Source organism: Letharia columbiana, assembly GCF_014066305.1.
Source record: "Letharia columbiana isolate WasteWater2 chromosome Unknown Sc0000080_s0, whole genome shotgun sequence".
In the NCBI taxonomy this organism is placed as follows: Eukaryota; Fungi; Ascomycota; class Lecanoromycetes; order Lecanorales; family Parmeliaceae; genus Letharia; species Letharia columbiana.
This window is the reverse complement of record NW_023501125.1, coordinates 44,101-57,606: the sequence shown is the minus strand read 5'-3', so window position 1 is coordinate 57,606 and position 13,506 is coordinate 44,101. Positions and strand designations below refer to the sequence as shown.

The 13,506-nt window shown below is 53.5% G+C and overlaps 7 protein-coding genes across 7 annotated transcripts; 5 read left to right on the top strand and 2 right to left on the bottom strand.

Moving 5' to 3' along the window:
- Positions 1 to 650: 650 nt before the first annotated feature.
- On the top strand, positions 651 to 1,867 carry HO173_012414 (uncharacterized protein; the record flags this gene model as incomplete). Its single annotated transcript, XM_037314283.1, has 3 exons — positions 651 to 708; positions 797 to 1,100; positions 1,165 to 1,867. 3 exons carry the CDS (start codon positions 651 to 653, stop codon positions 1,865 to 1,867), a joined length of 1,065 nt encoding a protein of 354 aa, XP_037158819.1.
- A 16-nt stretch (positions 1,868 to 1,883) lies between these two features.
- HO173_012413 (uncharacterized protein) lies at positions 1,884 to 2,675 on the top strand (the record flags this gene model as incomplete). The annotated part of the gene is made up of 1 exon (XM_037314282.1): positions 1,884 to 2,675. One exon carries the CDS (start codon positions 1,884 to 1,886, stop codon positions 2,673 to 2,675), a length of 792 nt encoding a protein of 263 aa, XP_037158818.1.
- Positions 2,676 to 2,732: 57 nt separating this feature from the next.
- Positions 2,733 to 2,930, top strand: HO173_012412 (uncharacterized protein; the record flags this gene model as incomplete). The annotated part of the gene is made up of 1 exon (XM_037314281.1): positions 2,733 to 2,930. The coding sequence occupies one exon, from the start codon at positions 2,733 to 2,735 to the stop codon at positions 2,928 to 2,930; it is 198 nt and encodes a 65-aa protein (XP_037158817.1).
- A 185-nt stretch (positions 2,931 to 3,115) lies between these two features.
- Positions 3,116 to 4,595, top strand: HO173_012411 (uncharacterized protein; the record flags this gene model as incomplete). Its single annotated transcript, XM_037314280.1, has 4 exons — positions 3,116 to 3,579; positions 3,643 to 3,894; positions 3,966 to 4,213; positions 4,276 to 4,595. 4 exons carry the CDS (start codon positions 3,116 to 3,118, stop codon positions 4,593 to 4,595), a joined length of 1,284 nt encoding a protein of 427 aa, XP_037158816.1.
- A 478-nt stretch (positions 4,596 to 5,073) lies between these two features.
- HO173_012410 (uncharacterized protein) lies at positions 5,074 to 6,492 on the top strand (the record flags this gene model as incomplete). Its single annotated transcript, XM_037314279.1, has 2 exons — positions 5,074 to 5,897; positions 6,363 to 6,492. 2 exons carry the CDS (start codon positions 5,074 to 5,076, stop codon positions 6,490 to 6,492), a joined length of 954 nt encoding a protein of 317 aa, XP_037158815.1.
- Positions 6,493 to 7,568: 1,076 nt separating this feature from the next.
- HO173_012409 (uncharacterized protein) lies at positions 7,569 to 8,922 on the bottom strand (the record flags this gene model as incomplete). The annotated part of the gene is made up of 2 exons (XM_037314278.1): positions 7,569 to 7,658; positions 7,735 to 8,922. 2 exons carry the CDS (start codon positions 8,920 to 8,922, stop codon positions 7,569 to 7,571), a joined length of 1,278 nt encoding a protein of 425 aa, XP_037158814.1.
- Positions 8,923 to 9,528: 606 nt separating this feature from the next.
- HO173_012408 (uncharacterized protein) lies at positions 9,529 to 12,860 on the bottom strand (the record flags this gene model as incomplete). The annotated part of the gene is made up of 2 exons (XM_037314277.1): positions 9,529 to 12,585; positions 12,630 to 12,860. 2 exons carry the CDS (start codon positions 12,858 to 12,860, stop codon positions 9,529 to 9,531), a joined length of 3,288 nt encoding a protein of 1,095 aa, XP_037158813.1.
- Between the last annotated feature and the right edge of the window lie 646 nt (positions 12,861 to 13,506).

The window sequence follows — 13,506 nt, the reverse complement described above, 5'->3', positions numbered from 1 at the left end:
TCAGAGTAGCGGAAACTTGACTGTCCATGGGAGGAGGAGGATGGAATTTGAGATTTAGCTTCCTCTCAGCAGATACTCCAGGTCCGTTGTAGCATATGCACGTTGGGGCGAGTAATGTGTCATTCCCTGAAACCATCTGGTATCTGGGCCTCTTCGGTCAACTAGAGTAGATGATGATCATCTCAAGGAGCAGCGAGGGATGCCTCGCTAGCCAAGGGTTGAGAGGCTCCCTGGTCAAGCGGGAGGCTTCCCTAGCAACTTGTGGTACAGCGAGACCATTCTTCGACACCGACAATCTGTGGCCACCGGTCGTCTCTCTCTCTCTCTTAGTACCAACGGCTGCGCTGTCCACTATGGTGGACCTCTTCGGTGGAACGAGACAGTCAGTCGTATCCTGACTCGCTGGTGGAGAAAAACCGGTCACGGTGAAACATGCAGGATGTCCGCGTGCCATATCCACTTCGGGAAGGTCTACGCACCTCAGCTCAACGTGCAGGCTCAGCCAGCCACACCGTTTTCACAGGGGGCAACGGGCATGGCTTGAGCGGAAGCGTTGGGGGTTTTGGATGCATTTCATGGCTATCTCTACGTCGTGTGACTTAACATGATACTATCACTGTCCGGCAAGACGAAACACCCGTCTGCTCGTCATGCCGCCGAGCACGGCTTACGGTATATACGCGGCACCCGTCTCTGCGGCCCCGATAGGTTTGTGCATACGAAGGCATTGGCGGATTGGGGTTTCACACGATCACGACGATTGGACTTGCGGGGCTAACGGGTTGATTGCCTGAAGCCATTTACTGTGTGGAGACACGATCTGCGCTCAGTTTGGAAGAACGGGAGGCCAGCGATGGTTGGTTTGCAGTGCCGACAGGTGCATTGAACTTGAAGCCACCAGTATGCGGAGCCATGTCTGAACCCAGCTGGATGTATGCATGGACGTGGCATTTTTCTCGGTTCTGTCCCTTCAACTCTCGGTCTCTGATAGTCGTCGTTCCTCTCATCCGGACACTACGCCTTCACCCCCTCTTCAGACGAGCAAAGCAGTCTTGGACCCATCAAACGTGCGGTCTACACGTCAGTCAAGACCAGGTCGAGTGGGATGTCCGGGAAATGTCGGTAAGAAAAGGCGGACTAACGGTCTAGAAGCCTGTTTACTAGGTGTGTCTTCTCGTACTGGTGGATGAATAAATTCGACATGGTCAAGGTCTCTCACAAAGTACCTTCATCCTTCAGCGATCCCATGAACGTCGTTGTCGATATGTCGAGCCTGGACCTCGCCATCTTAGCCTTCGTGATGCGTATATTACCATCTTTTAGGTGCAGATATGAGTCAAAACCCCCAGAACCGGAACCAGTCGAACGACAACCGGTCGAGTCAAAACCTCACGGCCCACCGCAGATTCCGCCATTCAAATTCAGTATCACACCGCCATCTACACCGGTGGAAGAGAGTACAAATCGAGAATCGGGAGAGGTTTCGTCATCTACGGCGGCCGTTAGTCACCAGGCAGAAACGGAGAAGAAAGAACCATCGTCATCTCCTAGATCGTTCCCACTGAGACGGTATTCAAGCAAGAAGGCCGAAGACGCAGCACTTCCCAGCCCACTTCCATCTTTAAACAGCAAAAAGTATATCAAAAGCAGTGCAAGTATACAAAGCGATACAGCGGGTAAGCCCATCAAAATACGGTCGACGCAGGAAGACTCTGCGTTCAATTCTTTCAAGAGGCTCTGTGAGGCACATGGCCTTTTGCAGAGACCTGTACGCCTGGCGAGCATGATGGGATTGATGGAATCAATGATGAGGCTATCCTTCCGTACGTGCCTTGTTCCAAGTTTAGAATTATCCCCTCTGGACTAGGGTTTACTGTGCTAACATGAGTGCCAGACTGTTCTTCTATGCCAAACAATGCGACGTCTCCGTAGCCCCCCGACAGTTCAAGGAGGCCTCCCTGGCCCGAGAGGTCGATCGACTTCGCTCCTTCTACGAGAAAATCGATGTTCATGCCTATGAAGAGACAAGAACCCTGGTAAATTCACCCGCTCATCCAGACAGCAGGATAATTGAACATTTCACACAGTATCCCCATTGGATCGGCCGCAGGGACAAGAGAGGCCAGCCGATTTGCATGTTCGATGTCGCGAAGCTGGACTCCAAGACCATGGCAGCATTCAAAAAGTCCTCGGCCAAAATGGAGGTTAAAGGGTCGGATTTGAAAATGCCGGGCATCGTTTCGACGGAGATGTTACGTGCTTTTACCATATTTGATACGCTGGCTCGGTTCGTGATGCCGCTGTGCTCTGCCGTCCCCAGTAGAAAGTATCCGGACATAGCAGTCACAAAGACGCTCTGCGTCATCGACATCTCGGGTATGGGGCTTCGTCAGTTCTGGAATCTGAGGGGGTATCTGCAGGATTTTAGTAGGCTGGTCGGGATCAACTATCCTGAGATCCTCGACCATGTTCTCGTACGCTTTTCACCTGCATCACTCCGTTTCCAGTCGGTCACCACTGTAACAATATCGCTAATTGGCAGGCACCAGGTCATCGGAGCACCTTCCTACTTCCCAACTGTCTGGAGCTGTATTCAGAAATGGGTGGGCGCCAATATCGTCAAGAAAATCCACATTTTGCAGCCGTCGGAGGTCCTGCCTACGCTGCAGAAGTAATCTGATATGCAGAACATTGCCAAGAAATTGGGCGGAGACTTCAAGTACGAACATGGCATGCAGCCGAAGCTTGATGCGGAGGTTAGGGAGGTATTGAAGTGGTTACCGCCGAATGCTTCGCTACCCATAGGGCCGTTGAATTGGCTTGACGAAGGGAAGGAGGGTCTGGTCATTGTTGCTGTTGGCAATAATAAAGGCATGGAAAGGGGGGAGAAGGTCGCCAGTCTTCATTCGGGCCAGAAGTCGATAGCATGAACGAAATTACCTTTTCCGCAAACCTCGTCCAAAAAGATCGATGAGCATGTCGTTAGCTCGCTGTACACAAGTACTGAGTCATCGAACTGCAAGACTCTGGGGTCTGCAGTCGGCGTTGATGTTTTCATTCTCACACAAAGCGTCGTAGAATTTTCGTCATCTTACTACACACTCCTTCAGACACAATGGCAGACAACCGGACAAACAGCATGCATGCATACACTCAAGCATGTAAATATGCTTACTACAGCATCATGAACAACAAGTACTATTTCACCTTTGAAGCCAGAGGCTATCCTGAAGAGGAAGAGTTTGGACATCTAGGTTTCATCAAGCCCTATTTAAGCGAAGTTAACCCGGATCGTCCTCTTGGCAGACCACTCAATCACACTCAGAACCAAGCAACCCTCCTCCCAATTCCCAAATTACTCCCAGCAAATTGCCTCGACGAGGACCAGTACCCATGGAACATCCTTTGCTTTGGACCCGATAGCTGCGACTGGGATTGCCAGCGCCACTCACTCTACGAAGAATTCAACGTAGCCGCATACAAGGCACCGCGATCTTCCATTCTTGTTCACCGGGATCCATCAGCTACACAGAGCGCAATGTCTACAGTGACAGGGACCTCGCTGCAGACATCATACCCGTAAGTCAAAGCTGCCTCTGCACCCTTCGGCGAGCTTCTCTGACGACCCTATGACACGAACAGGCCCGTCCTTCCCAAAGCGTTCAACGCAAATCAACCTCGCACCATCCGCCTCTTCCCTCTCAGCAACTACACCTTCGGCACCAAAGAACACCAGCCAGAAGAAGATCCTTCGGTCCTTGCGCGTCTGAAGCGATTGGAGGAGCACTACGACAGACATGGCATGCGCCGAACCTGCGAGGGCGTCCTAGTCTGCCACGAGCACAACCATCCACACATTCTGATGCTGCAGATTGCGAACGCGTTTTTCAAACTGTAAGCCACCCCTGATCCCAGCCTGACCCTTTCGAATTTGTAGCATGCGTTGACACATGATTTATCGGCAGACCAGGCGACTACCTCCACGCCGATGAAGACGAAATCGAAGGCTTCAAATCGCGTCTCAACGAGCGCTTGGCACCGTCTGGGACCCAGTTCTCAGGCGAGGGGGTCAATGATGAGTGGCAGATTGCGGACACGCTTGCGCAGTGGTGGAGGCCAAATTTCGAGACGTTCATGTACCCGTTCTTGCCGGCGCATGTGACGAGGCCGAAGGAATGCAAGAAGCTGTATTTCATTCAGTTGCCGAAGAGCAGTACGTCTTTATCTGCTTCCTTTGCAAGTGGAAGTGACAACTAATCGTGACGTGCAATGCAGAAGTCCTCAGCGTCCCCAAAAACATGAAGCTCCTCGCCGTCCCTCTCTTCGAACTCTACGACAACACCGCCCGCTACGGTCCTCAACTCTCAGCTATTCCGCATCTACTGTCGCAATACAACTTCGAATTCGTAGATGAGAATGGAACTGTGGTTGCGCAGACTCCAGGTGGTGATCCTGGACCTCAGAGTCTCAAGGTCTTGGCGAACGAGCAAGACTTTGAGGAGACGATGAACGGGGATATCAAAGAGGAGAATGGAGTCAATGGAGGGGGAGATGATCAGGATGGCGCTGCTGCGGTCCCTGCGCACGAGCAGTGAGTCTGACAGTCTACGATCGGACGGAAGAGCAAGCGCAGTCCACTTCGGCCTGGCCAGTTCGAGAGCAGGAGGTTTTACGCAAAAGCACGAGCAATTCGTCTTGGTCATTCAATTCATGCACACAGGAGTCTATGGAAAAGTCACGGCTGGCTGACGAAGCCTGGTCAAGTCGTGAGCGTGTGAGCATTTGGCGTGGATTCGATATTTCAGCCTCAAAGATTCCCATAGAAGCGATTCATTTCCAAAGAGCGAGTCCTACTCTCGCATGCTTGTATGTAGAAACAAGTAAAAATAAAATGTCAGACGATTTAAATAGATATTCCCGCCATAGATCAATCCAGTCAGCACCATCCCCCCACATCCCCACACTTTTCTCCAACCTCCCACCATAACTCTACCCCCACTAATCCTGCACCCCCAAAATCCCACACCCTACACCTACACCTGCACCCCTTCTCCACACCACCTCCCCACAACCATGATCCTCATCGGCCTGACCGGCTCCCTCGCCACCGGCAAATCCACCGTCTCCACCCTCCTCCGCTCCCCCCCCCACCACCTCCCCACCATCGACGCCGACGCCCTCGCCCACCGCGCCATCCTCCCCGGCACCCGGGGCTACACCCTCATCCTCTCGCACTTCGGCCCCACGACCCCGGACCTGCTGCAACCCCTCGACCCCAGCGCCCCCCTCGGCGTCGGCGCCAACGCCACCCGGCCCATCGACCGGGCCGCGCTCGGCCGGCGCGTCTTCGGCGACGGCGACGCCCAGCGCCGCGACCGCGCCGCCCTCAACGGCATCGTGCACCCGCTGGTGCGGCTGGCGATGGCGCGGGAGGTGCTGGGGCATTTCGTCCGGGGACGCTGGGCCGTGGTGGTGGACGTGCCGCTGCTGTACGAGTCCGGGCTGGACGTGTGGGCGTCGGTGGTGATCATGGTGGCCGTGTCCTCGCCGGCGGTGCAGATGCGGCGGCTGCGGGCGCGGGACGCCGGGCTGAGCGCGACCGAGGCGGAGGATCGGGTCGGGAGCCAGATGGGGGTTGGGGAGAAGGTGGGGCGGACGCGGGCGCGGGGGCCGCGGAGGGGGAAGGTGGTGCTGAATGATGGGGACGGGGGGGATTTGGAGCGGGCGGTGGGGCGGGTGTTGGGGGAGGTGAGGGGGGAGGGGGGCGGGAGGGCGTGGGGGTGGTGGTTGATGGGGAGTCCGTACGGGGTGGCCGGGGTGAGTGCGTGGGAGGTGTGTCAGGGGTGGAGGGCGAGGAGGCGGTGGGAGGAGGAGAGGGCGGGGGAGAAGGCGAGGTTGTGAGGTCGGGGGGATACTACGGCTTTTGCGGAACGGAGGAGAGAGGACTCGCTGCGCTTGAGATGAGACCTGCTACTTCTCTCGATGCAGGTGAGGAAGATTGGCGCGAGAGGGAGACAAACGCTTTTGCAAAACAGACTTCTTCTCTTGATGTCTCGCTCAGTCCCCGCTTCTCTTACAAACCACCATCTGTGCATGTGAAGTTTCCGTCGGAGAACTTGGCTGCGATATGAATACTTCCATCGACAGCAACCATTTGGCCCGGCATCTTTAAAGCCAGACATTCTCATTCTCATTCCCGTCCTTACGCGGTCAGATTCTCGTCTTACGATACATACATCTCTTTGATTGGCCAACCAGTAACAAGCAAGAGACTGCACTGTTCCTGGACACAACCCGCGGATGCCCCAAATCCTTAACAACTATCTTCTCGCCGAGACCAAGCGCTGAACGTCTTTTCCCAGACGTCGTATCACCACCATTGATCTGCCAGTCTTCGGAACATCCTATAAGTACAGCGTCGGATACGGCCATCAGAGCCATCATTCTGCCAGCTCACAAGATGTCCTCTCGAGAGACGGATTGATCTCCTAGACGACCCTGACACCGATCCGACCGCATCTATAGTTCGTATATCGCAAGAGTCGTGTCCTCATTGCTAGAAAAAGCAAAAGTGTACACCCCCCAACCCTCTTAGTCCGCAACCGTCACAGCATTCAAACCCGCAGCCGATAGTAACAAGCACCACATCCCCGGAGCCGTCCACCGATTCATTCCCTCTCTAAAACCAGCACATACCAGAACCTTCCGCTCGAGTCAATCATCATGAATCGCACGCGCGCACTCGCGAATCGGCGCGAAAATCCACCCGGAAACCGAGTTCGAACAAAGTCACGTACCAGTACCCCTATCGCCAGGGCTGGTCTTTTTTACTGTTGTTGTTGTTGTTGGTCAGTGGACAGTGGACCTCGCCAGCTACCCCGACTTCAAGACTTTTCATACGTCCTTCTCGACAGAGAGACCAAATGGAGAAAAGCCCTGCATAGTCGCCCGATCGACGTGGGACACTCGGACGCGGATCAATCACGTCGGCGTCTTTCACGGGCGGCATGACTTTCAGGTCGAGATGGATTATGTTGTGCACGCTCAAGCAGCGGAAGAAGCAAAGGAGGAAAGATTGAAGGAAGCAAAGAAGGAAGAAAAGAAGGAAGGAAAGATTGAAAGAAAGGTCCAAGACGGGCTACAAGCCACACCCCCCCCATCTCCCTCCATCTCAACATCATCAACAGAGCCGACATCAGCCTCTACACGTTACCGCCGAACGAAAAAAAGAAAGGGCCGTCCCTCGATCCCTGGTCAGCCGGTTTACAGAGCGACAGATGGATACTGTCATTACGCTGCTTGCCCGCACCGACACGGAACGGAACGGAACGGAACGGGCGTTGATAACGAAGGGAGTTTCTGGAATATAGATACATCTATGCATTTGGTAAGTGTGGTTTTTAAGATGGGGAATAGGCAGATAGAAGGTGAGATGGTGCGGGTCGAGGATTCGGCATCGGTAGCGGAAGTGAGGACTGAATGATTGCATGGGATAGACTTCCGTGGAGCTGATTAGGGAAAATACGTAATAGATAAAAATCCACGGTTGCCATCTGGCGCGCAACCCATCACCGCAACTGTCGGTTAAACTCCTGCAAGGCGGCGGAGGAGAGATAGAGCGGGTATCTCAGCTCGCCGACTTTGGCTACCGCGCTCGTCTGTACGCATCATCGTCGTCAGCGCTTCCTCTCTCAAGAAAGCATCCCAGCAGTAGTGACAGAACGTAGCACTCACAAGCCTCTCCCTCACACCCTCCAACCCCTTCAACCCCCACCCCCTCTCCCTCATCCGCCCGAAATATTTCCCGAAAACGTTACTCGCGCCCGCGGCATTACTCACGATATCGTACATCAACGCCGAATCAACGCCCAACGTTTCGCAGAAAGCCATCGCCTCGCTCATAGCGGCGAGATGCACCCCGACCATCAAATCCGTGATATCATCCACATTGATCGTCGACGTTGGGTCCAAGGAGCCCTCAGACGCCTTACCAACCCGTTCCGTCACCAGACGCGGCCTCCCGGGCAAGTACAACCTCACAACGACGCAATCGTCCTCGGCGCCCCACCCCGCACCGATCGCGCTCAAAAACAACTGCTCCGCCACCGCCACCATCGGCAGCGGGAACGTCTCCTCCCTCGCCGTACCCGCAATGATGCCCACATCCTTCGCGATGATCGTGACCGCGCTGTACCGCCCGAGACCCGGCTCCAGCATGAACGGCACCCGGTTGCCGAACATCCAACTGGCGCCCTCGCCCTGACGCAGCTCCTCAAAGACCCTCTTCGTGTCCAGCCCCGCCGCGGCGGCCAGACCCATCGCCTCGCTCGCCATGGCGATGTTCACCCCCGCGAAGATCTGATGGATCAGTTTCGCCTTGCTGCCGCCGCCGAGCCCGCCGGGGACGTGGTAGAGTTTCCTACCGTCGCTCAAGCAAGCGAGGATGGATTGGACGTGGGGCGCGAAAAGGGCGTCGTGGGCGCCGGAGGAGAAGACGGACAGGGAGCCGGTAGCGGCGCGGGCGGCGCCGCCGGAGACGGGGGCGTCGATGAGGCGGATGTCCGACCGACGCAGCTCGTTCAAACGCCGTTCGAGCTCATTGATATACGCGGGCGCGACGGTCGAGCAGACGATGATGGTCGCGTTCTCCTTCAGAGCGGCCACGGCGCCGGCGACGGGGTCGAAAAGGAGAGGGTTGGCTTGGAGGTGGTTCGCGACCATGACGAGCATCAAGTCGACATCTTCGGCCGCTTCGCGTGGCGTGTTGGCCGAGGCGCCGCCTTCGGCGACCAGCTTGAGCATGGAGGGTTGGTAGACGTCGTAGCCGATGACTGGAAAGCCGGAGCGCAGGAGGTGAGTGGCCATGCCGTAGCCCATGGCGCCGAGGCCGGCGAAGAAGATGGTGGGGTTGGGGTTGGACATGTTGGACGGGTTGTGGAGGGATGGGAGAGAAGAACGAGTCGAGGTTGAAATGGTAAAGATATCATCGTGTATTGCTGGGAATCGAAAATTGAAGATGAGATACTTCACTTAGCCTATTCACAATTTACCCAGCCCAGCAGCTTCCCCACCTCTGACGTATGCGATAATCTCTTGCTATAAAAATCGAAGATGGAGAAGCTTGTATAGTTCCTGCACCTACATAACCTCTCCGTATGTCAGCGATCATATACAGCTGGCATAGTCACAAGTTCTACGAGTGATCCATAAACTCAAGGAAGAACCAGAAGAGAAGAGATTCTAGGCTAGCCAAGTCTTGCTTAGCGTCTTATTGACCGAATCTAAACCGCAAAACTTCCTGCGCTACAACCAAAATCTAGAAAACCTCGTCGCCCGAGCGTCCCAGAGTTCTAGGTAGGCGACTTGTAAAGGACGGATATCACAGGATTCGAGAGGTGTCTATACCTGATGGTCGAAGTCCCGACGAAGACTCTTTCCGCAAGGTGGCATGCCAGCAATGTTCATTCCCAACGATAGAACTTCTGGGTCTAGTGCATGTCGCCCTGAATTTTCCAGGGATTTTGGCCGCTACAGTTTGGACTCGGTATCCAAAAACTCGCTCAGATCGGTTACGGGTTTGCGTCCTGCTGTCAGCTGCAACCCAGCTTTGAATTCGCGTACGTTCTCGATGAGCGTACTCTTCTTAACAGGTGGTGCCTCGGGCAAATCCTCCATGCCGTCCACCCCGTCGACGGACTGTTTGACTTCGATACCCAAACTGGGTAAGACGGTTCCCAGTAGTTGCTGCCCTTGCGCCAAGACACCGTTTGCCTCCTCCTCACCCATCTCCACGTCTTCATCGAGATATTTGGCAACAGCATCGATAATGCCGGCTTGGTCTCCACCTGTAACATCCACGCCATCAAAACGTTTAGTGAGCTTTTCTTGGTCGGCATCGATCCCCATGGCGGTCAAGTATTTTCCAAGCGTAGTCACAACCTTCTCCTTTTGTTCAGCCGGGGATACGTTGCCAGCTACTTCTTTAGGCGATGATTGCGCAATCATGTGTACCGAAAGTTTAGCACGAGATGGGGATGTAGGGTTGATGTAATGGTTGAAGAAGTCAATGAGGTCCGATTTGGTCAATGGCTTCAGGTGCGAGACGTCGTGTTCCCGTGATAAGAAATCGAGATATTCGTTGCTGATGTGGCTCCAAAACCGAGAACTCTCCTGGTCAAGGTTCTTGATCTTCTCCAGCCGCTTCGCGATAAGACTGCTTTTATGGCTCTCAAAGTCTTCTGTCGACATGGCTTGCAGCGACTTCCCAAAATGTGCCAAGAATGCATTGATCCGCTCCTCGAGGTATTCTGTTGGTTTCTCGGACTGGATGATCACTCTGTAGCCCATTGTCGTTGCTTGCATCTTTACGCCCGTAAAAACAATATAGCCAAGCTGTTCCTTCGTTCGTAATTGATCAAAGCCTGCCTCTTCCGTCATCTGCCCTAAAAGTAGAAGCTTCGCCCGCAAGATCCTGTCAACAACGTCTCCAACAAAGATATAATATTCAATACAATGGTTGACGTTTGCGGGATCGCCTAGCTTCCGCTCGAACGTATAGTCACTACCTGGTGAGAGTATCAAATTCCTGGCCATTTGCCATTGTGTCACGGGTAACGCTCGTGGTTTGAGGGTAGATTCGACAAGGTCGGTTATTCGAAGAGCATCTTCCTTGTAGATGTTTCCATGACAGAGTATCTCAAGGTGCACCTGGCGAAGAAGTTGAGGATAGAAACTTGAGATGTCCTCAGGGGTGAGGTGCGCAACCTCAGCTAGGTATTGTTCGTTGATCCATGCTTTGTCGGAACCGAGCCATGTAGTGAACTCGCCGACTTGGTGATAGGGCTGCTGGAAATCCCAGTTGCGATAGCCCCTTAGTACTCGCTCTTTCACGATCTGGAACCTGTCCGGCTTCACTTCTAGATCACGCATAGTCACAAGAACCTTCTCCAACAGCACGGATATCTTGTCGTTGTACCCACTCACGTCGATTCCAATACCAACGTAATAGTCCCCGAGCTCATATTCGAGACCGGCTATCTCCGCGTCATATGAATATTCACCAAGGGCATCTTTGACAAGCTGGCAGAACATCCTCGTCTTGACAGAATTTGATGGGAGTGCTGCAGCCAGTGGATTCCGCAGAGTAACAAAAACGTTTGCTCTGGGCACCCAGAATTTATCATCCTTTTTCCACCAGGTGCGAACAAGCTCATCGTTGCGAATGAGTTTTGGAGCCTTCATGATCTCTGCGATCTCCTTTTTCTCGACTGTCAGCTTCGATGGTATGAACTCGTTCCGGTGTGGGAGATGGAGCTCTGGTATTCGGTCTTTTGATGTGACCTCTTCAGCTTTTGTGATCGCAGCGGCAAAGTCGGGACTGATGTTTTCGACTTTGTACTCTGTTCCGTACCACTTCTCCTTCATGGGCCAATCACCGGGATACTGTTGGCTGACGATGGTGAGTCTGTAGTTGTCTGCTTTGAGATATCCCAGGGCTGTGCTTATGGCGTCTCCGTCGAACTTCCGTATCAGATCTGTGGCACTGAGAAGCCACTCTCGAGGCAAAGGCTTTTGCATTGTGCTGCACATTGTCCTGACGAAATTACTCGCAGAGCTCTTCTCCTGAAATTTGAAGTCAACCTCTGACATGCCCTTGACCTCGTCGATAATCCATTTCTGAGGCGGACTCTCCTTGATCAGAGATATGTACTGAAACACAACTTCCACAATTTCCCGATAGACCTTCAGACCCTCCTCAGTCAGCTTGATCGAGACTTGGAAAAGCGCTGACCCAGGGCACACAGACGTGGGCCCTGCGGAAAGGCCATTGGCCCATCCCTTGGCCTTGGTGTATGCAAGAATACTGCCTGGACCTTCATGTCCAATTAGGTGACTAATGTAGCGGCTTGGCTGTGATTCGTACAAGTTCTCCTCGTCTTGGTATGGAAAGCAAATGTCCAGTGTTCGCTGGTCCATGACGGGCTTCGCAAAGATTTGTGTCATCAACTCATTTTTTGTTAACGGTTGCAGTCCATCCCATCGCTTTTGTGGCAGATCCTTGTTGTGGACGCCAGCGAATAATTCGCCAACCCACGTCTCCAATTCATCCAAGGACTCTTTCCCTAGCACCACCAGCTTCATCCGATTCGCCGAGTAGTGCTTGTCATGGAACCGTATGAACTCTTTCCGCACATCTACGCCTCTCTTCCTTGGCTCATCTCTGAGCGTGGCTAGATTACCTGTAGAAAAATGGTGATATGGATGCTTCTTGCTTGAGAGGGACTTGCTGAGCTGTGATAGTCGCCAATTGTCGCTTTGTAGATTTTTCTTGTTCTCTGAATCGACTGCTTTAAGTTCGCGGTCGAGAGTAGAGGAGAGGAAGAGGGGTGATATGAAAAATTGGGCGAATCGATCAAGGGCTCCATAGAGTGGCGGCGATGGGGAGCCGTTTGTGGCATTCCCCGAATCAACTTCCGTAGAAGCGGCTACTTCAAAGTAGTAGTTTGTTTCCGTAGCTGCAGTATAGGCATTGGAGTATCCAGAATGGGCTGAGAGGTATTCATTGTAGTCGTTCTCTTTGGGGTACTGATGACGATTAGCAATTGCTAGAATATAAGCAGTAGATTTACCTTTTGCGTGCCCATGAAGAGGAGATGCTCCACAGCGTGGGCCATACCTGGCATATCATCTGCATCACTAAAGCTTCCAACGTTCACATTGACAGCCGCGCCAGCTTTGTCTGTGTCTGGATCATGGACCAGGAGAGCTTCGAGCTTGTTTGGAAGTCTGATGACTCTGTAGGATCGATCATCAAGCGCTGGAGCCTCCAGCTTGTCTGTGAGGCGCTCTATGGGAGGCATCCTGGCAAAAGAACGTATGGGGGATGTCCCAAAGCGGAGTCGTAGAGTGAGCGTTCTCGCAGTGAGAGTTGCGCTACGAGAGCACGCAGGACCATACAACACAGCGCTCGCAAGGATTACAGAACGAGCGTAGAGAGTAGGTCTCACGTGAGACATGTAGTCACAAGCGAGGAAGGGGGAAGGATACAAGGTCCTCTATCCCGTCCCTGCCATGTTAGTTCCATTCTCGTAGGGCTGAGCTAGAGATCTCTCCGAGATCTCCACTTGGAGGCGACGAAAAAAATGCACTACTCTAGGGAGGCGCCGAAATCGCAGAATTTCATCCTCATCAATCTTTGTAACTTGATAACGAAACGACGTATCATGAAAACTTCAGTGCAAGGATTACTTCTCGTCTTCCAGAAGAAATTCAATGTCTGCTGCGGTGGCCCAAGCTCCTCTGAAGAACCTTACATACCCCAGCTCGTCAACTGAAGGGTCGCGTTGGGTGTTGGATCCGTTCAGTGGGACTAGGGCTGACTACGTTCCGCCATGGACTGGAGAGACGCCTGCAAATGCGACTTCGGAGTGACAATTACCGGTCTTCAGTAGTTAGGGAACTTGCTGGGTTCAGGGATGACGAAGGTCACGATAACCAGCCAGTGGA